Genomic DNA, 26,756 nt, shown 5'->3' with positions numbered 1-26,756 from the left:
CTGAGCTCAGAGGAGGCAGAAAATGCTCTGTCATCAGTTATATGAAATGTGCTAATTGATCATATTTATTTTACAGTTATAGGAAATGTGAAATCTTATAGTAAGTAATTTAACATTTGATTGTTACTATATGTAGAAAGCATTTCAGTCATGTCAAGCCCTGTTCCCCCACTTTTCATGAATAGGAAAAAATATCATATATGGTTTTTAATATTTTAATAATATTTGTACTATATACTTGCGCTTGTCCTCAAAATCGAGTACACCTCAGCAATTTATAACACCTTTTTACCAGAATGGTGAGTGCTAGACCTTTCTAGAACTATGCAGCAGTACTAGTTATTGTTTATGGCCATCTCATGAAAAATAATTACTTTTGGGTATGTCTATATAAATGGAAATAAAAGTTTTGTATTATCCTTCAATTTTATTGGCTAAATCGAATGTATTTAATATGCAAACTTTTTAGCAGGTGACTAATTATAATGCTTGTTAGAATAACCATCATCTCCTTACCTCTCCGATCATGCCGTTCCAACTGCCTCTGACCAGCTTGCCGTGCTTCCCGTTGGTGACCAGGTAGAGGTCGTATGAGAATTTGGTGGTGCGGGACAGCTTCTTCAGGATGTCTATGCAGAAACCCTTACAGCACAGTTTGGTGTAGGGCTCAGTATGACCTACAATACTGGGGAGACAGAGGACAAAATAATACACTCAATATTCCATTGAGGTTCACACAATATACATTTGACCTTGTCTGAAGGTCCTCAGAAATGTTAAAAAATGTTATATTTAAGTTTTACCTAATATTACCACAACATTCTCAGCACGAGAATTTGTAGCTCCTTAAAGCATGATAAAGCAGATTGGAATACATCTCCATTATGTTTCTCTTCTGATTTAAGGGCAATTTGCATTTGAAGGTGATCTAGAGACACATGGCATTTTAATTTCTTTCAAAGGACATTTGAACATTTACACATTATTTAATTCAGTCGCACACGACTCCAACACCATCATTAAGTTTGCAGATGACACGACTGTGGTAGGGCTGATCACCGATGACGATGAGACAGCCACAGGGAGGAAGTCAGAGACCTGACAGTGTGGTGCTAGCACTACAACTTCTCCCTCAACGTCAGCAAGACAAAAGAGCTGATCGTGGACTACAGGAAAAGGAGGGCCGAGCACACCCCCATTCACATCGACGGGGCTGTAGTGGACCGGGTCGAGAGCTTCAAGTTCCTCGGTGTCCACATCACTAAGGACCTATCATGGTCCAAACACACCAACACAATTATGAAGAGGGCACGACAACGCCTTTTCCCCCTCAGGAGGCTGAAAAGATTTGGCATGGGCCCTCAGATCCTCAAAAAGTTATACAGCTGCACCATTGAGAGCATTTGACTGCCTGATCACCGCTTGGTATGGCAACTGCTTGGCATCCAACCGCAAGGCGCTACAGAGGATAGTGCATATGGCCCAGTGCATCACTGGGGCTGAGCTCCCTGCCATCCAGGACCTCTATACCAGGCGGTGTCAGAGGAAGTTGTCAAAGACTCCAGACACCCATTTCACAGTAAAGTCTACACCTGTTGTATTCAGTGCATGCGACAAGTACAACTTTAATTTGATCATAGGACATTTCATATGTTGACAATCTGCACATGTGGGTTCTGAACCTGCAATGTTTGGTTCTCAAGACAGGTCTTTTATCCTCTGCAACACCAGGGAAGCTCTCTTACATTTTCTTTTTTCAGCATATACTGTAGCCATGGCAGTGTGGTCAGTCAGGAATTCCATTCTTCCTTTTTAGTCTTCTTAGACGTAACTAAGCCAGGGAAATACTGGTAGCTGGGTTATACACCATCACTTTACCCATCCTCTTTATATGCTGCGTACTTGGGGGCCCAAATTTACAAAGTATCCAAGATTATGAGTGCTGATCTAGGATCACGTTTGCGTTTCAGATCGTGAAAAATAGGGCAGGGGGACCATGGGAAGCGTCTCACAATAGGAATTATATAGAATGTGTTTTTGAAAAGTTGAACAGTCAATTTTTACACAACGTTACATATTTTACGGTCAGTCTAAATTCTGCATTTCTGTTGGATTTATAAATTTTTACGAAATAAAGACAATATCTTTTAGTAGATTATATCTGAGCCTCAATTTCATTTTTTTTTTAAGAAACATGGTTAAAGAAAATCTGGGATTGAACCTCAATCTTGCAGCCAAATCATTAACCATGTGATATCAGGAGATAGCTGTGGTATTGTGGGGGTTTTCAGTCTAATATGGTCAATCAGGACACAGAACACAATTTCTGAATTATTAAAATGTTCCCATCCTCTTCATAGTACTCATAGTACTAAAATATGGTTGATTAAATGTTGTTGAAATGAAATAATGTGCATTTTGTCAACATATGAAGTGTAAAAAATATGGTTGTCTTTGTATGATAAACACTGTTCAAATGTCCTATGAAAAAATAAAAATGCCATGTATTACCTTGTAGTGGGCCTACAATACTGTCACACCCTGATCTGTTTCACCTGTCCTTGTGATTGTCTCCACCCCCTCCAGGTGTCACTTATTTCCCCCAGTGTATTTATCCCTGTGTTTCCTGTCTCTCTGTGCCAGTTCGTCTTGTATGTTTCCAAGTCAACCAGCGTATTTCCCGTTCTCCTGCTTTTTGCATTCTCCTTTTTATAGTCCTCCCGGTTTTGACCCTTGCCTGTTTCTGGACTTTGTACCCACCTGCCTGACCATTCTGCCTGCCTTGACAACGAGCCTGTCGGCCACTCTGTACTTCCTGGATTCTGGTCTGGTTTTGACCTTTTTGCCTGGCCACGCCCATTCTCTTGCCTACCCCTTTGGATTAAAACAAATTGTAAGACTCCAACCATCTGGCTCCTGTGTCTGCATTTGGGTCTCGCCTTGTGCCTTGATAAATACAGTCTAAAATTTTAACTCATCAGACCAAAGGACAGACTTCAACGGGTCTAATGTCCATTGCTCGTGTTTCTTGGCCCAAGCAAGTCTCTTCTTATTATAGGTGTCCTTTAGTAGTGTTATCTTTGCAACAATTCGACCATGAAGACCTGATTCACACAGTCTCCTCTGAACAGTTGATGTAGAAATGTCTCTGTTACTTGACCTCTGTAACTCTGGGCCTTCCTTTCCTGTGGCGGTCCTCATGAGAGCTAGTTTCATCATAGCGCTTGATGGTTTTTGCGACTGCACTTGGAGAAACTTTCAAAGTTCTTGAAATGTTCCGGATTGATTGACCTACGTGTCTTAAAGTAATGATGGATGGTCGTTTCTCTTTGCTTATTTGAGCTGTTCTTGCCATAATTTGGACTTGGTATTTTACCAAATAGGGCTATCTTTTGAATACCACCCCTACTTTGTCACAACACAACTGATTGTCTCAAACGCATTAAGAAGGAAAGAAATTCCACAAATGAACTTTTAACAAGACACACCTGTTAATTGAAATGCTTTCCAGGTGACTACCTCATGAAGCTGGATGGGAGAATGCCAAGAGTTTGCAAAGCTGTCTTCAAGGCAAAGGGTGGCTACTTTGAAGAATCTCAAATATAAAATATATTTGGATTTGTTTAACACTCTTTTGGTTACTACATGATTCCATATGTGCTATTTCATAGTTATTATGTCTTCACTATTATTCTACAATGTAGAAATAAAGATAAACCCTTGAATGAGTTGGTGTGTCCAAACTTTTGACTGGTACTGTATATATTTTGCGTGAACATCATAAAAATGTACTTATTTGAAAATTGTGGACCATTATGCAACATTGTGGAAATGTTCTGCGCAACCTTCATTTATTTAGTAAATAAATAATTAAACCAAATGTTGTATTGCTGATTCAACTTGTTTGCCAGGGTTCGTAAAGATAACCAAGAATTTACAACTTTCAGATGAGACTAAATAAGGTGACGATTAAATATTGACTGCTACTGATGTAAAAGATTACTAGGTCTTTAAGAGTTTATTCAGAAGATAACAGCTCTATAAACATTCCTTCATGGTGCCCTGACTTTCTAGTTAATTACATTTACCCGATTAGCTTAATTAGCCGCAACCTAACAAATATTCTGGGAAATTTCATCGAACCAATTTTGGTTTGCTGGGAAAACATTACTGGTACATTGTGTTATGACATTACCTGGAAACTTAATGAGAACTTTTGGGGAATGTCCTGTGGTGGTTGTTGCATATGTTGTTCACAACATTTTAGTGAATGTTAGGAAAACATTACAAGGATATTTAATTTAAAACATAAAATTGTATAAATATATAAAAAACATTCATTAAATTATTTTTGAATGTTATCAACCATAAATGGAACTTAAAGGGAATCTTCGCTAATGTTCTGGAAATGTTCCCAGTTTGCTTGGAAGTGAGTCATTTTGACTCAATATGAATTTAAAATTGAAATATCTTATCATGTTTGAAGTCATCCCCCACTCCTTACTTGACTTTTATGAGTCACATGTAGATAAAAAGTTTTAAGCGTTTGGAGACATGAGCTCTATTTCAAAATATCACTTTTTCCAAGAATAACCACTGTTCCAGGAGCTCCACACTTGAGCATGAGGCAACATATATCCTACAGTAACATAAACTAATGAAAATGATATACTTTGTTTTTTGAAATAATACTTTTTTCATTATCCAAGAACTTCATTTACACAACCCAAATATTTTTTTCCCGATAGCATATATGAAATGTATGATCATATCTCCCTCAATGTGATCAAGACAAAGGAGATGATTGTGGACTACAGGAAAAGGAGGACCAAACACGCCCCCATTCTCATCTGTAGTGGAGCAGGTTGAGAGCTTCAAGTTCCTTGATGTCCACATCACCAACAAACTATCATGGTCCAAACACACCAAGACAGTCATGAAGAGGGCACGACAAAGCCTATTCCCCCTCAGGAGACTGAACAGATTTGGCATGGGTCCTCAGATCCTCAAAAAGTTCAAAAAGCTCAAAAAGTTCTACAGCTGCACCATCTAGAGCATCCTGACTGGTTGCATCACCGCCTGGTATGGCAACTGCTCATCCGCTGACCGCAAGGCACTACAGAGGCCAGCCACCCTAGTCATAGATTGTTCTCTCTGCTACTGCACGGCAAGTGGTACCGGAGCGCCAAGTCTAGGTCCAAAACGCTTCTTACCAGCTTCTACCCCCAAGCCATAAGACTCCTGAACAGCTAATCAAATGGCTCCACAGACTATTTGCATTTTACGCTGCTGCTACACTCTGTAAATTATCTATGCATAGTACCTTTAACTCTACCTACATGTACATATTACCTCAATTACCTCGACTAACCTGTGCCCCCGCACATTGACTCTGTACCGGTACCCCCTGTATATAGCCTCGCTACTGTTATTTTACTGCTGCTCTTTAATGATTTGTTATTTTTATTTTTTACTTATCTATTTATTTACTTAAAATCTCTTAAGGATCCGCCCCTTTTTTCCCCAATTTTTGCCTTAAATGACGTACCCAAATCTAACTTCCTGACCTCAGGCCCTGAAGCAAGGATATGCATATTCTTGGTACCATTTCAAAGGAAACACTTTGAAGATTGTGGAAATGTGAAAGGAATGTAGGAGAATATAACACAATAGATCTGGTAAAAGATAATACAAGAAAAAACTAACCGTTCTTTTTTTTTTAACCATCATCTTTGAAATGCAAGAGAAAGGCCATAATGTAATATTCCAGCCCTGGTGCAATTTAGATTTTGGTCACTAGATGGCAGCAGGGTATGTGCAAAGTTTTAGACTGATCCAATGAACCATGGCATTTCTGTTTAATATCTTGTATCAAGACTGCCCAAATGTGCTTAATTTGTTTATTAATAACTTTTCATGTTCAAAATTGTGCACTCTCCTCAAACAATAGCATGGTATTCTTTCACTGTAATAGCTACTGTACATTGGACAGAGCAGTTAGATTAACAGGAATTTAAGCTTTCTGTCTGGGAAATGTTCTTGTTACTTACAACTTCATGTTAATCGCATTAGCCAACGTTAGCTCAACCGTCCCGTGGACGGGACACCGATCCCAAAGAAGTTTTAACACTTATTTTTCTTAAAACTGCATTGTATGTTAAGGGCTTGTAAGTAAGAATATCATTGTAAGGTCTACAACTAAAATGTCAAATATTTGATTTGATATATATTGGACCGTTAGAATGTTGGAGTCAAAATGACTAGGTTTGGCTTGAAGGGGTTCCCTCCAGGCCAGGGTTTCTAGTGTTAAGGCCAATACAAAGGCAGTCCAATTATTTCCTAGATCTGAAAGGAACAGCTATGCTTGAATCAAGAATGCAGACAACAAAAATATTGTTGTGAAATGTAATTAATCTGCTCACAGCTATCGGTTTTCTGTATATGAATATTGTTTTGTTTGTTACCATTGCAGCTTGTTATTGATTGAGACAGACAGGTGTGAGTTGATTAATATAAAGGTGGCCATTTGTCGCTCATCCAGGGTTATTAATCGGTGGAGAAATTTTATTGGCTGAGGGATATTCACAAGTCTTCACCTGATTCCTGTTCTTATTGAATAACGACTACAGAGCTCCTGTACATGGATTGGATGTGAATGGAAGAGATGAGTGACCAATGGCATGTCATAATGATTCGATAATGCATGGGGATGAATTAGGAACTCAGCTAATGTGGCCATTTTCAATCAAGATAGTCGATGCACCAATTCCACCCATCAGGTTACAAACAGTAATAACATTGTTGTGAACACATCTATTCTGGTTTCACAAAAGCCCATCGTTAACTTCATGCTCCTGGAGCAATAGAGCAAGAGGCTTCAGCTTATATGGCAAACATCTCATTAGCATGATTTCCTAAAGGAGATGTAGGAGGAAGAAACATACCAGAAGAAGGTGGAGGAGGGAGAGTGACAGAGAGAAACAGAATGGTATAAAAAGACCTCCTTGTTGTGTGCCCAGGAGCTGACGTCAGGAGTGAGGTTGCAGGGAGAACTGGAGGGACTGGGCGGCTCCACAGGCCTGCGCATTATGTCATGGCTGCGACAGATGGACGGACAGCTGGGGCTGACCAAAACAAATCTGACACAAATTAATCACAAACAAACAAAAGCAGGAGTGAAACACAATGCTGAATTATTTGCTGCCTGGCTAATGGCGGGCTCGTCCATGGCAGATAACCAGCCTACATACTCAATCCTGTAGACCTTGCCCCATTACCAATGTCTTTTGGGGCTTAAAGCAATACTTCCTCTTCAGGCATTGCTCTGTCTCTTTATCTCGACCCCCCCCCGTTCCCTACCCTGGGCGAAACGATTTGACCTAAACCTCAATGCAACACACACATCTTTATGCTAAGCCATGGTAACGAAGTGTACACCAGCATGGGGCCCACTACATGTGGAGCGGCTGGAATGACCCTGACAAAGTCGCTTTACCTGTATACACAACCACTGTACTGATCTACAGAGAGAGAGAGAGAGAGAGAGAGAGAGAGAGAGAGAGAGAGAATCCAGGGGAACTAAATGGACAGCACTAGCTGCGCATATCAAGTGGAGGAAGCTGACGCTGGTATAATCCATTCCTCTAAATTATCAACAGGATAACCAGGTACGTGATTAGGAAAATGTCCTCCAGTTTCACACTAACTGGATTATGGGAGCGTCGTTGGAATATGTGGGTGGAAAACATAGTGACGTCATTAACAGTGTGTTGGAGACTTGAACATGGTTCAAATTAAACATTGACTCTTGGGGGTCCCCAGCGTCTCTTAGGGGCACACAATGTCTCTTGGAGGCGCACATATTTGACTTTTTTCAAGGGACCACATTGATATTGCAGCAGTTCGAGGATGTTAAAAACCTCCAGTATAGAGCTAAGGAGAAAACAGACAGTCAGAAAGAGGAGGGGCTCATTCCATAGCTCACTGACAGTGGCACATAGGGAGGGGTGGTGTGGGGGACCAAGTGAACCATGATGAGATGCAGAGAGCACTAATGACACATCACCCTTAACCTCCCTCAGACCTTCAGACTAATGGAGTGTGCCCTCAGCCCTCAGACACATGGGATGAGGAGGAGGGCCAGGGGCAATGAGACGCGCAGACAGCCGATGGAGGCGCAGAGCTGCAGCCGCAACAAAAGGAAACAAATGAAGTGTTTGGAGGAAACGAGTGGGTGGTGTGAGACATCGCAGAGTAAACAGACAGGTCCCAACATCCCCTGTCTCACCAGCTGCCAGGGATCACCGCTGGGAGGTTAAGTGGGCTTCTGATTGCATTCAAACAGGTTTGGGAATATAAGAGAATATGTGTCTGTGTGTGTGTGTGTGTGTGTGCTTGTGGTGTGTGTGTGTGCACATGTGTGTTCACGTGTTTGTGTGTTTGCTACAAATGTGTGTGTGTTGTTGTCACCACAAAAACAATTATTTGTGTAAATGGGTATCTGCTTGTTGTCTGAAGGAAATCCAAAGGCTCAGTTGTTTTGGGTCCCTATATCCAGCAGGAATCCCTTGAAACATTCACCTTTGAAACAAACTTAATTGGACCACGGTGCTGTGGATTGTTCCTGCCAATGTATGGCTCGGGGGGCTCACCCACTGCTGAACCCAGTCTCAGTTTTAATCAAATCAACCTATTATCATCTCGCTCTCATTAGGCAAAATTGTTATATGATGACATCATCGTTTAACGTCAACGCTACTGTTCACCTAGGGATCACCAGCAATGGCAAGAGGCTAATGCGCTGACGTGTGGTCACTGTAAGGGTCTGTAACAAGCTAGTGAAGTGAAAAACATCACAAAGAGCTTTACAGAAGAATAGGACTTGTGTCTCTGGACAACCTGACACATAAGGAGGAGTTATATCAGTCTGACCACAGTGGAGCAGAGTGAACAGAGTGACTGTTTGTTTTGTCTCTTCAAGGAGGAATAAGCGTGTCTCCATGCGAAGCCGCACAGATGGTCCGGTACGCAGGCTTCCTCGTTTCTCTCGTCTGCTGAGGGCTTGAGGGATTGGAACACAGGGCCCAGAAATACTCCCGCCTGACGGATGGCTCGTGGCGCTGGCACCCAGCTCGGACGAGTCGTGTAGGTGTGAGTTATGGGCGATACGGGCCTCGGCGGGAGTCTTGGGGCATGGAAGCGGTTTCTGAGAGAGGCCGCTGATGGCCCTTAATAAATGAGAATGCCAGGTCCTCTAACTCCCTGTCCTGCCGGCCAGGAAATATGACTGGCGGCCAGGATAAAAAAAACACCACAGCCCTGGGGTCCATTATTAGCATCAGCCCCCAGGACTGGTCTTTAGTGGCACGGCTGTTGGTGTTTTACCATTATCAATCATTGGGCCTCTATCTCAACCCACTAACTGCATCTTTTAGTTGCTTACTTGGTTTAGCCAATTTCTCCCATATGAACTCAAGGAAAATATTTCCTTGTTCAACATGGCAAACTGCAATCTAAGTCAAGACAAAACACACTAGAACTATGCAGATTATAATAATGGGGTGTTTGGTCAGTGCAAGCTAAAAAAAGATGTGGTCTGCTTCCCAAGCAGATTTTCACTGAATTGAGCTCATCCCCTCTTCTCATTAACAACCATTGTCAGTAATGGATAATGTTTCCTTTCCCCATATCCATTCACTAATGAACATCACTATCAGTCTCTAGGTGTCCAGGATTGATGAGGCGGCCTAATCGGCCCATCTAATTGATATCCCAGCAAGCAGCACATATATTTCCCTTATTGGGTCACACTGTGATTACTGTGATGTCGCACTCTGGCTGTCTGCTTTAATGAAGATCTCACCCCATTGTATGATAAGGACTCATGGCTGGGCTAATGGTAGGGGAAGAGACTGTTCATCCTATTCACACCTAATGGCACTCTCCAAGTTACAGTCCAAATGAATCAACCACAGCATGTTCTACATGTTGGAGCTGTCATTAATATGGTGTCTGTGGTAGTTCTTAGCTCAGTTTACGTTCAACAAGTCGTGGCAACCTGTCATTCAGGGAAGGTGTGGGAGAGCCCCACCTGATTTGAGCCCCACCTGTTCAGCTAAATAATGTGTTGCCTGTTTTGCATGTTATTTTGGGATTAATATGTGTCACATATCAGTTTGCAAACAATGATAAATTAAACTTTTTTTTTTAAATAAAGCTGCTTACAAACATGGTCTCTTTTTTGATTTCTTGAGGTAGACAGCTCCAAAATGCAGGTGTTTCAGCCTAGCTCAGTGCTTTCTGTGGTGGTGGGGCAGCCAGCGGAAAATACGGAGAGTTGGTGATGTTCTTTAGTTGCGCCGTGATTGGCTCAGTGTTCTGTCACTCATGGGGACACTACGTTACTGCAAAATCTACAGGGAGAGCTCAAAAATTCAAACCCCATTGGGTGCTGCAATAGAGTTACATTAGAAGTGCCCATCCATGAAGGCTCAAGGTAATTGGCCACAGATAAAATGATGTCAAATCACATTATATCTACCATAGCTTTGATTGGACTGATCATGTCAAGATCATACTTTCAAAATCTTAGCTAGCAAGCTAGACAAGCAGTCATCATCATGAATTACGTCAACAATCTACTGGCAAATTATTTTCAATCCTTGTCATATGAAGAAAAATTATAGATAAAACGTATCGGTGCTCATCGGCCATTGGACATAAACATTACACAACAAGTTGGAAATCGCAAGTTCAACAATGAGGGATTTGGAAGAAATCAGTGGATAACTGCAAGCATTGCAAAGCAATCACTAGCCTGCTATTCAGTGGAGTGGGTGTGTGGTCCAAGTCTGGGTTTAAGGGTCTCTTTTCCAAGCTTAAAATTATAAACATTCACATGCCATGAGCCAGAAAAGGTTGAATACATTGGTCATGCTGGGAACTCTGAAACAACTGGGAACTGGGAACTCTGAAAAAAACGAGCTCCGACAGGGAAAATACGTTTTGAACGGTCATCCAACTCGGAACTCCGGCCTCTCTCTAGAGCTCTGACCTGAAGATCACTGACTTCATGATTCGACCTTGTTTATTTCAGAGTTCCCAATTGTCTTGAAAGGACCATAAATCCAGAGAATGCCAGACTTTGATGACCACAAAGATTGACGCTTCACCTTCCTGTTCAAGTGAGCACAGCACAAGAAGTTGAGTCCAAAATGTCTTGTATGCTGCTGCATAGATGATGTAATATGCCAGGGAGATATGTATACTGTAGCTAAGAAAGTAATACTAAGTGTATGTTGTGAAGTAATCTGTTAGTAGCCTATGTGCCTCACCATAATAATTTGGTCCCTTTCCCCATCATAATTTAGCCTACTGTTCTGACTTGGTGATGCGCATGTAGCCTATAGCCTGTTTTAGAGAAATGTAATAATTGAATATTGTAAGAGCTTTCATTGTCTGCTTATATACCCCCTTTATTTATCCTATGGTTCTGACTTGGTATACAGGGAGAATACTGTAAGAACGACCCATGTTCTGAATTCTGTCACTGTACATTTCAAAAGTGGTGAACAAATAGTTATATTGACTATGTCCGTCCTAGATCGCTCATTATTCTCTTCATCGAAATTACGGATTGCCTCTTATCCGCTTGTCGTCCCCTTATGCCATAGTTTGTACATCTCAATTGTCAGGAGAACCACATTTTTGTTTTAAGCAAGTCAGCCATATCAGCTATGTTTTTTTTAAAGGCAGTAAACGAGGCTGAATGAACTGTTTCGCTGTCAGACAATTCTCCACTGATAGCCAGGTGTAGCAGTGTTAAGGATTCACTCCATGGTGCTGAACAGCTTTATGTAGGGCCTAATGCCACTCTAAATAATGCCACTTTAATAATGTCTACATATCTTACATTACTCAGCAGCATACCACCCTGCATACCACTGCTGGCTTGCTTCTGAAGCTAAGCAGGGTTGGTCCTGGTCAGTCCCTGGATGGGAGACCAGGTGCTGCTGGAAGTGGTGTTGGAGGGCCAGTAGGAGGCACTCTTTCCTCTGGTCTAAACAAAGATCCCAATGCCCCAGGGCAGTGATTGGGGACACTGCTCTGTGTAGGGTGCTGTCTTTCGGATGGGACGTTAAACGGGTGTCCTGACTCTCTGAGGTCATTAAAGATCCCATGGCACTTATCGTAAGAGTAGGGGTGTTAACCCCGGTGTCCTGGCTAAATTCCCAATCTGGCCCTCAACCATCACGGTCACCTAATAATCCCCAGTTTACAATTGGCTCATTCATCCCCCTCCTCTCCCCTGTAACTATTCCCCAGGTCGTTGCTGCAAATGAGAACGTGTTCTCAGTCAACTTACCTGGTAAAATAACGGTAAAATAAAAAATACTCATATCATGTGTATATACTGTATTGAGAAAAATCACTGGACACTTTAATAAATGGATCACTAGTCACTTTAAACAATGCCACTTTAAATAATGCCACTAATAATGTTTACATATCTTACATTACTCATATCACATGTATATACTGTATTTTATACCATCTACTGCACCTTGCCTATGCCGCTCGGCCATCGCTCATCCATATACTTATATGTACATATTCTCATTCACCCCTTTAGATTTGTGTGTATTAGGTAGTTGGTGGGGAATTGTTAGATTACTTGTTAGATATTACTGCACTGTTGGAACTAGAAGCACAAGCATTTTGCTACACTCGCATTAACATCTGCTAAACATGTGTATGTGACAAATAAAATTTGATTTGATTTTAACAGTTTGTGGGCACTGTTTGTCACCATTATAGTGCAATTAATGTATTATTTAGTGTTGTTTTGTGTTGTGTAGTGGCTTTGCTGGCATGCATCCCACCAAGATATACATGCTAAAATCGCCACTGACAACAAAGTAATGGTTAGTGAAACAGGATAATGGCTGTACATCACCATAGTAGTACACTACACTTTTATGTTTCATTCTTCTCATCAGAAAAAGTTTGTCGTCATTAATATCAGAGAGGAATATTGTTCCACTCACGTCTCTGTCTTGTTGGACTGGCGGCGGCAGGGCACAGTGTTGCTGACACAGGTCCCAGTCATGGGGTCGACAGCCTCCACTATGACAAAGGGACGTTCCTCCAGTGTGGCCACAGTCAAGTGTCTGTTATCTGATACGGGCTCCAGATAGGTGCCGTAGCGAGGCCACACCGGGTATCTCATCTGCAGGATCCCCATCTCATAGTTCCCCACCTGGAAGAGGAGAGAGCGAAGGGAAAATAACAGGCAGGAGTCATACTTTAGCTTATTGGTATTCAAACCTGCAATACAATCGCATCTCAAACTACTCCTCAGAGATTTCCATGCAGCCGTGTGGGAAAAGCCTGGATAGATTAAGTCGAGGAAATGTTATTTCCAGGTCTAAAGTTTTTGTTATCAATTTTCCTGTGTATTTTATTATAGAAAAAACCTAAATACATTTTACTGTTGAATGCTAAGTGATGGATTCTCTCATTTCCACAAGGAAAACATACAGTCGATCAAATATATATCAGGATGCAGAAAGACAAGATCTTTGCCCATTTCAAATAGACCTCAACAATCCTGAGGCAAACACTGAGGAGTTACACCACCTGTGACGTCTCCTTGTACTAAGTTAGAGAAGTTTGTCTAGTCTCACTCTGAACATCTGTACTTAAGCTGTGAGGATCAGCCGGTCACAGAGGACCAAACTCTTCATCTGTTGTTTCCTCCATTACCAAACACAGTTGTCCATCTCAGTGGTGAGGAAGTAGTTCAGTATGCTGAACAGCACTTCTCTGCTTCATTGCAGTGACTCAGAAAAAAAGTGATCACACACAGTAATTAAACTGTGGCTTTCACAGAGCCCAAAGCAGTAACACTTCTATTATTGTTCTCCATGGTTTTATGTGTTGAGAATGAGGTTGTAAACTTTTACATAGTGATGATGATTTAACCGTTCTTAATGGCACACACATTGTGCCTTTAATCAGTGAAGTTCCATAATTAAGAGTTGTTTAAGGTTAAACAAAGAGTCAAATAAGTATTCTTTCCAGAATGTTTTTGTGTTAATTGTTTTTTATGCTTCCTAATTATTACGGAGATACATTAAAATGGATCGCGAACTGTGTTGATAATTGTATTCATTGTTACTGTGTTTGAGAATAGAGCATATTAACCAACTTTTATGTTTCTGTCAATATATTGGCGGATTGTCACACGTATCAGCAACAAAAGCCTGCAGGGTAAAACCATTTCATTGCTCACATTAACAACATTTAACAACATGTTTGTGTTCAATCAACTACCTCTACAATGGCAGAATACTGGTCAATAACTTTTTAGAATGGATGGATTGCACTGCCATCTTTAATTCATGTCAGGGGTCACTAAAATGATGCTTTGCCAACTCTGAGGCATCTAAGATGCAATAAAGTGAGCATTGAAAGTTACAACCTTACAATAACAATAATAATATTTGACATATCCCGGCTGCCGAGTGGGGCAGCAGTCTAAGGCACTGCATCTCAGTGTTAGAGGGGTCACTACGGACACCCTGGTTCAAATCCAGACTGTACCACAGTGGTCTAAGGTACTGCATCTCAATAATAGAGGAGTCACTTCAGACACCCTGGTTCAAATCCAGGCTGTATCACAGCGGTCTAAGGCACTGCATGTCAGTGCTAGAGGAGTCACTACAGACACCCTGGTTCAAATCCAGGATGTATCACAGCGGTCTAAGGCACTGCATGTCAGTGCTAGAGGCGTCACTACAGACACCCTGGTTCAAATCCAGGCTGTATCACAACCGGCTGTGCTTGGGAGTCCCATAGGGCGGTGCACAATTGGCCCAGCATTGTCCAGATTTGGCCGGTGTAGGGCGCCATTGAAAATAAGAATCTGTTCTTAACTGACTTGCCTAGTTAAATAAAGGTTACATTTAATAAAAAATACATTATTTTACAGCAGTCAAAGACTGCATAATTCTGCTTACTTTGGAAAATGTCCTAAACGTTTTATTAGGAGGCCAACCCGTACCACTGACAAATGCCTTTGCTTCATAATAATCGCTCCTACTAATACTGGAAGTTATCTGATTAGTGCAGTCATTATTGTCAGATGTCACAAAGGACAACAAAATACAACTATTAGAATATCCTCTGTTTTACTGGTATGCTTAGTTATTCCTGTCTCTACTGCCGGACTATTGATTAATCCTCTTATTTTCCTTTCCCCCAGTTTATGGGCCTTGTCAATGGATCACAATGGTAAAAGAGAGCATAAAGAGTGTCCCCTCACTCTTTTTACTGGCTTTACAGAGACAAACCTCTTTGTTTGTGTCAAAGAACAGACTTGTCAGTTTGCCTTTGTAACATATTGGAGATGAGAGAGGAAGCCAAGATCTCAAATACCTATAGCCTGTCTGGATCCCCAGACTTCTTCTCCTTGTCTCCTTCTTCTTTTTCTTCTTCTTCTTCTTCTCTTCTTATCCTTATCTTCTTCTCTTCTTCTCCTTCTCTTCTCCTTCTCTTCTTCTCCTTCTCTTCTCATTCTCTTCTTCTTCTCTTCTTCTCCTTCTCTTCTTCTTCTTTTCTTCTTCTCCTCTTCTTCTCCTTCTCTTCTCCTCCTCTCCTCTTCTTCTTCTTCTCCTTGTCTTCTTCTTCTTCTTCTCTTCTTCTCCTCTTCTTCTCCTTCTCCTCTCCTCCTCTTCTTCTTCTCCTTTTCTTCTTCTCTTCTTCTCTTCCTCTTCTTCTCTTCTTCTCCTTCTCTTCTTTTCCTTCTCTTCTTCTTTGAGCCTCAATTTGTTGAGGCATGGACTCTACAAGGTGTCGAAAGCGTTCCATAGGGATTCTGGCCCATGTTGACTCCAATGCTTCTCACTGTTGTGTCAAGTTAGCTGGATGTCCTTTGGGTGGTGGATCATTCCTGATACACATGGGCACCTACTACCATACCCTGTCAAAGGCACTTAAATATTTTGTCTTGCCCATTCACCCTCTGAATGGCACACATACACAATCCATGTCTCAATTGTCTCAAGGGTAAAAAAGTATTATTTAACATGTCTCCTCCCCTTCATCTACACTGATTGGAGTGGATTTAACAAGTGACATTAATAAGGGATCATGTCTTTCACCTGGATTCACCTGGTTGGTCTATGTCATGGAAAGAGCAGGTGTTCCTAATGTTTTATACACTCAGGGTAAGTTTGCCTCATTGATCCTCATTGATCTGCAATTGATCTGCAATGAGTTGAGCTGTGCGGGATTGTTTCTGAGATGGCTGAACACAATGCGATGAGTGGCTGGGACTTCTTGTAGAAATGACAAAAACAATCAGAAGGAGAGATTGATTCTAAGCTCTTGGTGAAAAGACACAAGTAGTTTATCAGCTTTAAAAGGAAAAGAGAGTGTAAGAGTGTCCCCTCACTCTTTTTACTGGCTTTACAGAGCCAAACCTCTTTGTTTGTGTCAAAGAACAGACTTGTCAGTTTGCCTTTGTAACATATTGGAGATGAGAGAGGAAGCCAAGGTCTCAAATACCTATAGCCTGAGCTTGGATAATACTTGGAGTGAGCAATGTTCCTAATGATTTGGTATTTTTGGTATTTTATTAGGATCCCCATTAGCTGTTGTCAAATCCAGAAACATACTTTAAGGCTCATACTGGCTAAAATTAAGGAGAGAGAAAGACTTCTTCTCCTTCTCTTCTTCTCTTCCTCTCTTCTTCTCCTCCTCCTCTTCTTCTTCTTCTTCTTCTTCTCTTCTTCTCCTCCTCTTCTTCCCCTTCTCTTCTTCTTCTTCCTCTCTTCTTCTCCTACTCTTCTTCTCCTTCTCTTCTTCTCCTCCTCTTCTTCCCCTTCTCTTCTTCTCCTCCTCTTCTTCCCCTTCTCTTCTTCTCCTCCTCTTCTTCCCCTTCTCTTCTTCTCCTCCTCTTCTTCCCCTTCTCTTCTTCTTCTTCCTCTCTTCTTCTCCTCCTCTTCTTCTCTTTCTCTTCTTCTCCTCCTCTTCTTCCCCTTCTCTTCTTCTCCTCCTCTTCTTCTTCTTCTTCTTCTTCTTCTCTTCCTCTCTTCTTCTCCTCCTCTTCTTCTTCTTCTTCTTCTTCTCTTCTTCTCCTCCTCTTCTTCTCTTCCTCTCTTCTTCTCCTTCTTCTCTTCTTCTCCTTCTCAATATTCTCATTCTCTTCCTCTTCTTCTCTTCTTCTCCTTCTCTTCTTTTCCTTCTCTTCTTCTTTGAGCCTCAATTCGTTGAGGCATGGACTCTACAAGGTGTCGAAAGCGTTCCATAGGAATTCTGGCCCATGTTGACTCCAATGCTTCTCACTGTTGTGTCAAGTTAGCTGGATGTCCTTTGGGTGATGGATCATTCCTGTCACACATGGGAAACTGTTGAGCGTGAAAAACCCATCACTTCCATATTTTGTCTTGCCCATTCACCATCTGAATGGCACACATACACAATCCATGTCTCAATTGTCTCAAGGGTAAAAAAGTATTATTTAACCTGTCTCCCCCCCTTCATCAACACTGATTGAAGTGAATTTAACAAGTGACATCAATAAGGGGTCATAGCTTTCACCCAGATTCACCTGGTCAGTCTATGTCATGGAAAGAGCAGGTGTTCCTAATGTTTTGTACACTCAGTGTAAGTTTGCCTCATTGATCTGCAATGAATGAGCATGTTTTCTTGTTATTCTTTTGAAGTATCACTTCAGGTAACTTTTTGAGTAGCTCAGATATTTCCAGTAACAGTTTAAAGATGAGTCTTTTAGATCACGTCCAGCAGTAAGCTTGTTGACTTCTCAACCTGAAAGTGGACTCACTATACTGCAACAGCTACAGTGCATTCATTTTCTGTTGTATTTTTAACTGCAACCTTTCCATTGGCACAAGCTGTCAATAGACTACTACTCTCTCTCTCTCTCTGACCAACCACACATCTGATAGCCTTCAGTACAGCGCACTGTCAGACCCTCCAATTACAGAGGCATAGGCCTCAGTTTCAATAACATACCTGAAATTAATAGGAACCAACCTTGAGAGAACATTGATGGCACGTAATAAGCTGGAGGAGGCCCGGAGCTGTTTACCCAGAGCTGTGGTTTGCCCAACATGCTCTGACACACATCAACCTCCATTCAACCACTGAATGCATTGAAGGAAGAAAACCGACCTCCACCTCCCTTCAGTGTCTACTCCCTACTGGGAACCCCCTGACAATATCAACCGTCAATAAGAAGGGCATTACAGGTAGAGGGAAGGTGTGTTGTGAAGGTGGGATGAATATGTGAGACAAGGTTCTGTTCGCTAAGAGTCGGTGGCTCTGAGGTAGTGGAACGCTAGGCAGGCTCATTTGAATAGCTGGTGTTTATAGGGAGATTGTCAGACGTGTAATCACACTAGGCCTGTGGTATGGAGAGATACCGGGTGTAGTGGCCGGTTAGGACACTGTGATTGGTAGGAGGCAGTTAGAGCAAAATGCTAGCCTATAAGGTGGACAGCCTGTATTTTGTAACAGGTGATGCAAAGGAAACGTAACAGCCCACAATATGCCCAAGTCAAGACCTGTCAGTGATAGTTCATGAAAATACACGGTGAATGAGGCAGTAAATCATGTGTTGTTAATAACACTTTTTGGAGTTTTTCCTTTCGTAATGTGCAGGCTATATAGCCTTATTAACTTGTAGTCAGATAACACAAAGAACAACCCTAGTTTTACTGATTGGGAGGAATATAATGAAGTGTAATGTCTCACCTTATCCCACTGTCTCTCTCGATCTAAGGTGATGATGACCATAGCTGGGTTGATCAGGTACCCTTCAGGGTTGAACGAGAAGTCGTTGTGTTCCCATGTTACGTTTAACATGTGCCTGAAAACAAGGGAAATCAATCAAAGAGTTAAATACTCATTACAACATTATACTAATACTCGTTAATGTCCATTAATCCAATCTTCCAATGGTTTCATCCTATTTCTAAAGCACTACCTGCTGCTTGTTGTGTACATAGTTATCGACATGTTGTGAACTCCCTGTCATCACGCACTGTGAGGCTGCTCTCTCACCTCTCCTCCCTCTCTCTCTCAGTCCAGCAGAGGTGATGAAAGCATGCTGGGTAATGAACGAGCCCTCTGTCTAGTCCATGTGAAAGGCTTGTTTAATCTGGTAATCTGTGATAATCTTATTAACAGGCGGAGTGATTTATAATCAAAAGCTCATTAAAAAGAGACCTAATTAAATGAGGTGTTGGGTCTATTGACCGCCGAGGAGAGAGCGAGGTACTGCACCGTTTGAATAGGGAGGTCTGTGAGAAAGAACAACATTGTGCCAGGGAGGGAAATAAAAGAGTGGAGAGCAGACGAAGAGTGCTATACCAGGCTTTGTTCTGCCTGCCGGACCCTCATATTAACAACTTTGGTCATTGCTATTCCACTCAGGATTTTTTTGTTTTTAAAGTGGAAAATCGTAGGGGTTGGAAACAGCAGCATGACTCAAATCAAAGGCTGAAATACAGCTGCCCAGGCGGTTCTCCTTTTTCATGAAGGATTTCGATTTACAAAAAGAGAAGTTATCTTTCCCTCAGGCTAACCACTTTCAGAAAAGAGAAAATTACTTCTGAGGAGAAAGTGATGTTTTAATACCACTGAACTGTGTCAGATTTCATATTACGATCCTGGTCCACAAAAATGTATAAAGAATACCCCTCTGTACCCTGCCTGGAAACTCTCCAATCCTCCCAGTCCAGTCTCAATGACCTTGGCTAGTGCCAAATGCTGACGCTGAATCTGTTTTTCCTACAGAAGCCGAGCCTCCCTTTGGCTGATTAAAAATGTTCTGGAACCAAATAGGATTTGCTTCATGTTCCTTGGCACAGATGGCGCCAGATTGCTCTTTTGGGCTGGGCTGGGCTGGGCAGGTATGACAGGCCACATCATCTCTCTGTGATGCCAGTACTTCCAACAGTGAGGTGATGGGACAGAGGTAGGATGGATGAGTTGGCAGGCAGGGGTTAAGGGAGTGACAGGGAGAGTACCATGTTGCTCCCCACCACAACATTAAGCAGATGGAAAGCCACAGCTAAATGACTGTTGAGCAACTGTTGACTGATGTTGCCAACTCTCTCTCTCTGTTTCAAGTCAGTCCTTCTCAATCTGCTACAGTTACAGTTGATGTCGGAAGTTTACATACACTTAGGTTGGAGTCATTAAAACTTGTTTTTCAACCACTCCACAAATTTCTTGTTAACAAACTATACTTTTGGCAAGTCGGTTAGGACATTTACTTTGTGCATGACACAAGTTATTTTTCCAACAATTGTTTACAGACAGATTATTTCACTTATAATTCACTGTATCACAATTCCAGTGGGTTTAAACAGCTTGGAAAATTCTAGAAAATTATGTCATGGCTTTAGAAGCTTCTGATAGGCTAATTAACATAATTTTAGTCAATTGGAGGTGTACCTGTGGATATATTTCAAGGCCTACCTTCAAACTCAGTGCCTATTTGCTTGACATCATGGGAAAATCAAAAGAAATCAGCCAAGACCTCAGAAAATAAATTGTAGACCTCCACAAGTCTGGTTCATCCTTGGGAGCAATTTCCAAACGCCTGAAGGTACCACGTTCATCTGTACAAACAATAGTACGCAAGTATAAACACCATGGGACTATGCAGCTGTCATACCGCTCAGGAAGGAGACGCGTTCTGTCTCCTAGAGATGAACGTACTTTGGTGCGAAAAGTGCAAATCAATCCCAGAACAACAGCAAAGGACGTTGTGAAGATGCTGGAGGAAACAAAAAATATCTATATCCACAGTAAAACGAGTCCTATATCGACATAACCTGAAAGGCCGCTCAGCATGGAAGAAGCCGCTGCTTCAAAACCACCATTAAAAAGTCAGACAACGGTTTGCAACTGCACTTGGGGACAAAGATCGTACTTTTTGTAGAAATGTCCTCTGGTCTGATGAAACAAAAATAGGACTGTTTGGCCATGATGACCATCATTATGTTTGGAGGAAAAAGGGGGAGGCTTGCAAGCCGAAGAACGCCATCCCAACCGTGAAGCACAGGGGTGGCAGCATAATGTTGTGGGGGTGCTTTGCTGCAGGAGGGACTGGTGCACTTCACAAAATAGATGGCATCATGAGGATGGAAAATTTTGTGGATATATAGAAGCAACATCTCAAGACATCAGTCAGGAAGTTAAAGCTTGGTCGCAAATGGGTCTTCCAAATGGACAATGACCCCAAACACACTCCCAAAGTTGTGGCAAAATGGCTTAAGTACAACAAAGTCAAGGTATTGGAGTGGCCATCACAAAGCCCTGACCTCAATCCTATTGAAAATTTGTGGGCAGAACTGAAAAAGTGTGTGTGAGCCTACAAACCTGACTCAGTTATACCAGCTCTGTCAGGAGGAATGGGCCAAAATTCACCCAACTTATTGTGGGAAGCTTGTGGAAGTCTACCCAAAATGTTTGACCCAAGTTAAACAATTTAAAGGCAATGCTACCAAATACTTATTGAGTGTATGTAAACTTCTGACCCACTGGGAATGTGATGAAAGAAATAAAATATGAAATAAATCATTCTCTCTACTATTATTCTGACATTTCACATTCTTAAAATAAAGTGGTGATCCTAACTGACCTAAGACAGAGCATTTTTACTAGGATTAAATGTCAGGAATTGTGAAAAACTGAGTTTAAATGTATTTGGCTAAGTTGTATGTAAACTTCCGACTTCAACTGTATCACTTAATCGCTCCATTTTGATTGGCTTCTCTTATTGCAATGAACAATCTCCAACCTACTATATGTCAGTATGCCACCCTTCCATCCCCCCACCTCCACTCACCTGAACAGTGTATCATTAGAAGATTCCTTAACAGGGCTGTGGCAGTCGTTGTGGCCCTCGGGGATGAAGCCCCTCTGTTTGCGGAAGCTCTGCACCCCTTTGACCACGATGGCCACCCCATCCCGCACCCTCTTCCTCAGGCTCATTCGCCAGCGGTCGGTGATGATGCTGATGAGGCCCACAGGGAAGCTGTTTGGTGGGGGCATGTCTGGGTTCCCCACGGCAAGGCTGGGGAGGATCCAGATGTAGCCAGGCCCCAGCAGGCCGGCATCTCCGGCCATACTGAACAGGTACTGGGCCTCCTCGTGGGAGCAGTATACCAGCAGTACCTGGGCGTCAATCTGCTGCAGCAGGCGCCGTGCCCGGATGTCGTTCATGCCGTCGGCAGACATGTCGAAGGTCAGCACGTCCTGCAGTTCCCACATGAAGTAGCTGGTGTCAGTGAAGGTCTTGACATAGTCCACGTAGACCTCGTAGCCCGGGTACAGGCTGGTGATGACCACGAAGCTGTCCCAGTTGTACTCCTCCATCACCTTGAACATGCCGTTCATCTGCTGCTCGATGGAGGAGCCCAGCTGGAGGAACGTGGAGCCGTCACCCTGCAGAGAGACACAGACAACACAGTGAGAACAGATAACAGCCCTTTATGGATAGTTCATTTAAGCTCAATCAATTTGCTCAATTTATCGAACAAGCACAATTAAAACCTTCTAATGATCTAATGCAATGACTTTCTTAATAGCCTGCTTAGTGGCAATTATATGATTGTGTTTTATGTAATTCAGCCAGTCATACAGTGGGGAGAACAAGTATTTGATTTTGCAGGTTTTCCTACTTACAAAGCATGTAGAGGTCTGTAATTTTTATCATATGTACACTTCTTACTGGTTGGTAGGTGATCAAATACGTATGTCATGCAATAAAATGCAAATGAATTACTTAAAAATCATACAATGTGATTTTCTGGATTTTTGTTTTAGATTCCGTCTCTCACAGCTGAAGTGTACCCATGATACAAATTACAGACCTCTACATGCTTTGTAAGTAGAAAAACCTGCAAAATCGGCAGTGTATCAAATACTTGTTCTCCCCACTGTATGTAAAAAATAAAATAATAATCAAGAAATGACAGTAGAATCCTGAGGGTAGCTTGACAGTGTGTCTGTGTGCCCCCTGTCCACACCATCCAGCTCCTGACCACCAGCCAGCCCACCCAGAAGTGGTGTGTAGTCTCTGGGCTGAGAGGCAGTACTCTACAGTAAGTGATTCTGTTTGGTGTTGCTCTCCCTGTAGCCCAGGCACCATTCATCACTTTAACCTATGTGTCTCCCACTTGCCACAGCAACATTGGCCCTCATATATACTTGGCACTATCACTGAGCCCACTGTCACTGAGCCCAGCCCCTGTTTTCTCTTTTTATCTCTCACTTTTCTCAAGATGTCTTTCCTCTTTGACCTTTGAGAGAGGAGTATGAAAATGCTGTGTTGTGTTAACTAAAGTTATCCAGGAATTTTGAAGAAGATCAGAGCTGTTTCTTGTCTGTGTGTGTTTGTAAGAGCGTTTGCCTTGTTTTAGTATGTTCAGGGAACAGAATAATATATGTTTTTTTCCATCAATCTTGTTGAAATATTCATATCCGTAATGGTCTTGGCATAAACATGTTTCTGCAACCTGGGAAGGCTATGGGCTGACACAGGGCAGGGTTTTATTTTTGTGTTTCTTACTAGAAAATAACAGAATCCATCATTGTTTTTAAAACTGCTTATGACCCATACAGTACATTTTCGGGTTGGATGCCATTGATATGTCTTGACTCTAAGAGAAGTTAATGATTGTTTATTGGTTTTGAATTAAGCACGCTGCTCATAGAAATCATTGCACCATAATTGCTTTGTAAAACCAATAGCATCGTAAATCATGTGCAACCCCAGTGAATTGTAATGATAAACAAAGTGTAATAAAAAGTTACATCAATTACAGAGATTTTACTGTTTCACTGGTTGCATATCTGGGTTGATCATTAAGACTTTCACTTTTTAAATTACGTTGCATAAACGCCAACTTTATAATAAATAAAAAGTGTATAATTTTCTTTATCACCCCAAATAAATCTATAAAGTAGATTTGATGATATTTTTTTTTACTTTTGCCACTCCTAAGTGAGAATGATTTTGGTGAGGCTCAGTTTCTTGATATTATGCCGTTTACACATACAGTTCCTTCAGAAAGCGTTCACACCGTTTGACTTTTTCCACATTTTTTTGTGTTAGAGCCTGAATTTAAAATGGATTACATTTCGTTTTTTTGGTCACTGATCTATACACAATACCCCATAATGTCAAAGTGGAATTATGTTTTTTGAAATGTTTACAAATGAATAAAAAATGAAAGTTGAAATGTCTTGAGACAATTATTCAACCCCTTTGTTATGGCAAGCCTAAATAAGTTCAGGAGTAAAAATGTGCTTAACAAGTCACATAATAAGTTTCATGGATTCACTCTGTGTGCAAAATAGTGTTTAACATGATTTTTGAATGACTACCTCATTTCTGAACCCCACACATACAAATATCTTTAAGGTTCCTCAGTTGAGCAGTGAATTTCAAACACAGATTCAACCACAAAGACCAGGGAGGTTTTCCAATGCCTCGCAAAGAAGGGCACCTATTGGTAAATGGGTAAAGGAGGGGGAGGAGGATTATTTAAGATACTGTTTGAAGAGGTAGGGTTTCAGATGTTTTTGGAAAATGGGCAGGAACTCAGGGGGAAGCTGGTTCCACCATTGTGGTGCCAGGACAGCGAAGAGCTTGGACTGGGCAGGGGTGGGAGGGCCAAGAGACCTGAGGTGGCAGAACGGAGTGCTCGGGTTGGGGTGTAGGGTTTGAGCATAGCCTGAAGGTAGGGAGTTGCAGTTCCCCTTGCTGTTCCGTTGGTAAGCACCATGGTCTTGTAGTGGATGAAAGCTTCAACTGGAAGCCAGTGGAGTGTGCGGAGGAGCGGGGTGACATGAGGGAACTTGGGAAGGTTGAAAACCAGGCGGGCTGCAGCGTTCCGGATAAGCTGCAGGGGTTTGATGGCACAAGCGGGGAGCCCAGACAACAGCGAGTTGCCATGTGCCCGGAGTAGGACCTGCAGCGCTTCCTGCGTGAGGTAGGGTCGTACTCTACGGATGTTGTAGACCTGCAGGAGTGAGTCGCTGCTTTGATGTTTGCAGAGAACGACAGGGTGTTGTCCAGGGTCACACCAAGGTTCGTTCCGCTCTGGGAGGGCAACACTAGAGTTGTCAACCGTGATGGAGAGGTCTTTGAGCGGGCAGGCCTTCCCCGGAAGGAAGAGCAGCTCTGTCTTGTCGAGGTTGAGCTTGAGGTGGTGGACCGACATCCATGTTCAGATATCTGCCAGGCACGCAGAGATGCGTGTCGCCACCTGGGTGTCAGAAGGGGGGAAGGAGAAAAGTAGTTGAGTCTCATCCGCATAGCAATGATAGGAGAGACCATGTGATGATATGATGGAGCCGAGTGGCTTGGTGTATAGAGAGAAAAGGAGAGGGCCTCGAACCGAGCCCTGGGGGACACCAGTAGTGAGAGTAAGTTGTGCAGACAGATCCTCTCTACGTCACCTGGTAGGAGCAGCCTGCCAGGAAGGATGCAATCCAATAATATGCAGAGCTTGAGACGCCCAGCCCTGAGAGGGTGGAGAGGAGGATCTGATGGTTCATGGTGTCAAAGACAGCGTATAGTTTTAGGAGGATGAGAACAGAGGGGACAGAGTCAGCTTTGGCAGTGCGGAGAGTCTCCGTGACAAGGAGAAGAGCAGTCTCGGTTGAGGGACCCATCTTGAAGCCTGACTGGTTAGGGTCTAGAAGATCATTTTGATAGAGATAACGTGAAAGTTGAACAGAGACAGCACTCTCAAGTGTTTTGGAAAGAAAAGAAGGAAGGAAAGAAAAACATTTACAGAGTTTAATGGCTGTGATACCGAGAAAACCTTCAGTATTAGTAATTTTAGTTACTCCACAATACTAACCTAATTGACAGAGTGAAAAAAAAGTAAGCCTTTACCGAATAAAAATATTCCAAAACTTGTTTGCAACAAGGCACTAAAATAATACTTCAAGAAAATGTGGCAAAGCAATTCACTTTTGTCCTGATTACAAAGTGTTATGTTTGGGGCAAATCCAATATAACACATGACTGAGTACCACTCTCCATATTTTCAAGCATAGTGGTGGCTGCATCATGTTATAGGTATGCTTGAAAGAGTTAAGGACTGGGGAGGACTCAGGATAAAAAATAAGCTGAATGGAGCTAAGCACAGGCAAAATCCTAGAGGAAGACATGGTGTAGTCTGCTTTCCACCAGACACTGGGAGATTAATTCACCTTTCAGCAGGACAATAACCTTACACATAAGGTACACTGGAGTTGCTAACCAAGAAGGCAGTGAATGTTCCTGAATGGCCGAGTTACAGTTTTGACTTAAATCTATTTGAACATTTATGACAAGACCTGAAAATGGTTGTCTAGCAATGATCAACCACCAACTTGACAGAGCTTGAAGAATTTTGAAAAGAATAATGGAAAATGTTGCACAATCCACGTGTGGAACACTTTTAGAGACTTACCCAGAAAGACTCACAACTGTAATCGCTGTCAAAGGTGATTCTAACATACTTATCTAATCAAGATATATATATATATTTTGTTTGTTTTTTGTGTAGATTGTTGACCAAAAAATTACAGTTAAATCCATTTTAATCCCACTTTGTAACACAACAAAATATGGAAAAAGGTCAAGAGGTGTGAATACTTTCTGAAGGCACTGTGTGCCATTTTTCCTTGATGCTATCAGAGCAGTACCCAGAAGTCAC

General features: G+C 42.0%; 1 protein-coding gene across 2 annotated transcripts in view; it reads right to left on the bottom strand.

The window, feature by feature from the left end:
• The window catches only part of LOC139575595 (glutamate receptor ionotropic, NMDA 2C-like), a 75,613-nt gene that overhangs the window by 10,576 nt on the left and 38,281 nt on the right, over window positions 1-26,756 (bottom strand). For both annotated transcript variants that reach the window (XM_071400724.1, XM_071400734.1), the window contains exons 3-6: window positions 21,887-22,485; window positions 18,781-18,895; window positions 13,047-13,258; window positions 517-685 (exon numbers count right to left, since the gene is read on the bottom strand). In XM_071400724.1, the coding sequence (XP_071256825.1) occupies window positions 517-685; window positions 13,047-13,258; window positions 18,781-18,895; window positions 21,887-22,485 (1,095 nt within the window). The remainder of the gene's footprint in view (window positions 1-516; window positions 686-13,046; window positions 13,259-18,780; window positions 18,896-21,886; window positions 22,486-26,756) is intronic.

This window comes from Salvelinus alpinus, chromosome 1 (assembly GCF_045679555.1).
Source record: "Salvelinus alpinus chromosome 1, SLU_Salpinus.1, whole genome shotgun sequence".
Lineage (NCBI taxonomy): Eukaryota > Metazoa > Chordata > Actinopteri > Salmoniformes > Salmonidae > Salvelinus > Salvelinus alpinus.
Note: the sequence above shows the minus strand (reverse complement) of the source record. Positions and strands in the feature narration are given on the sequence as shown.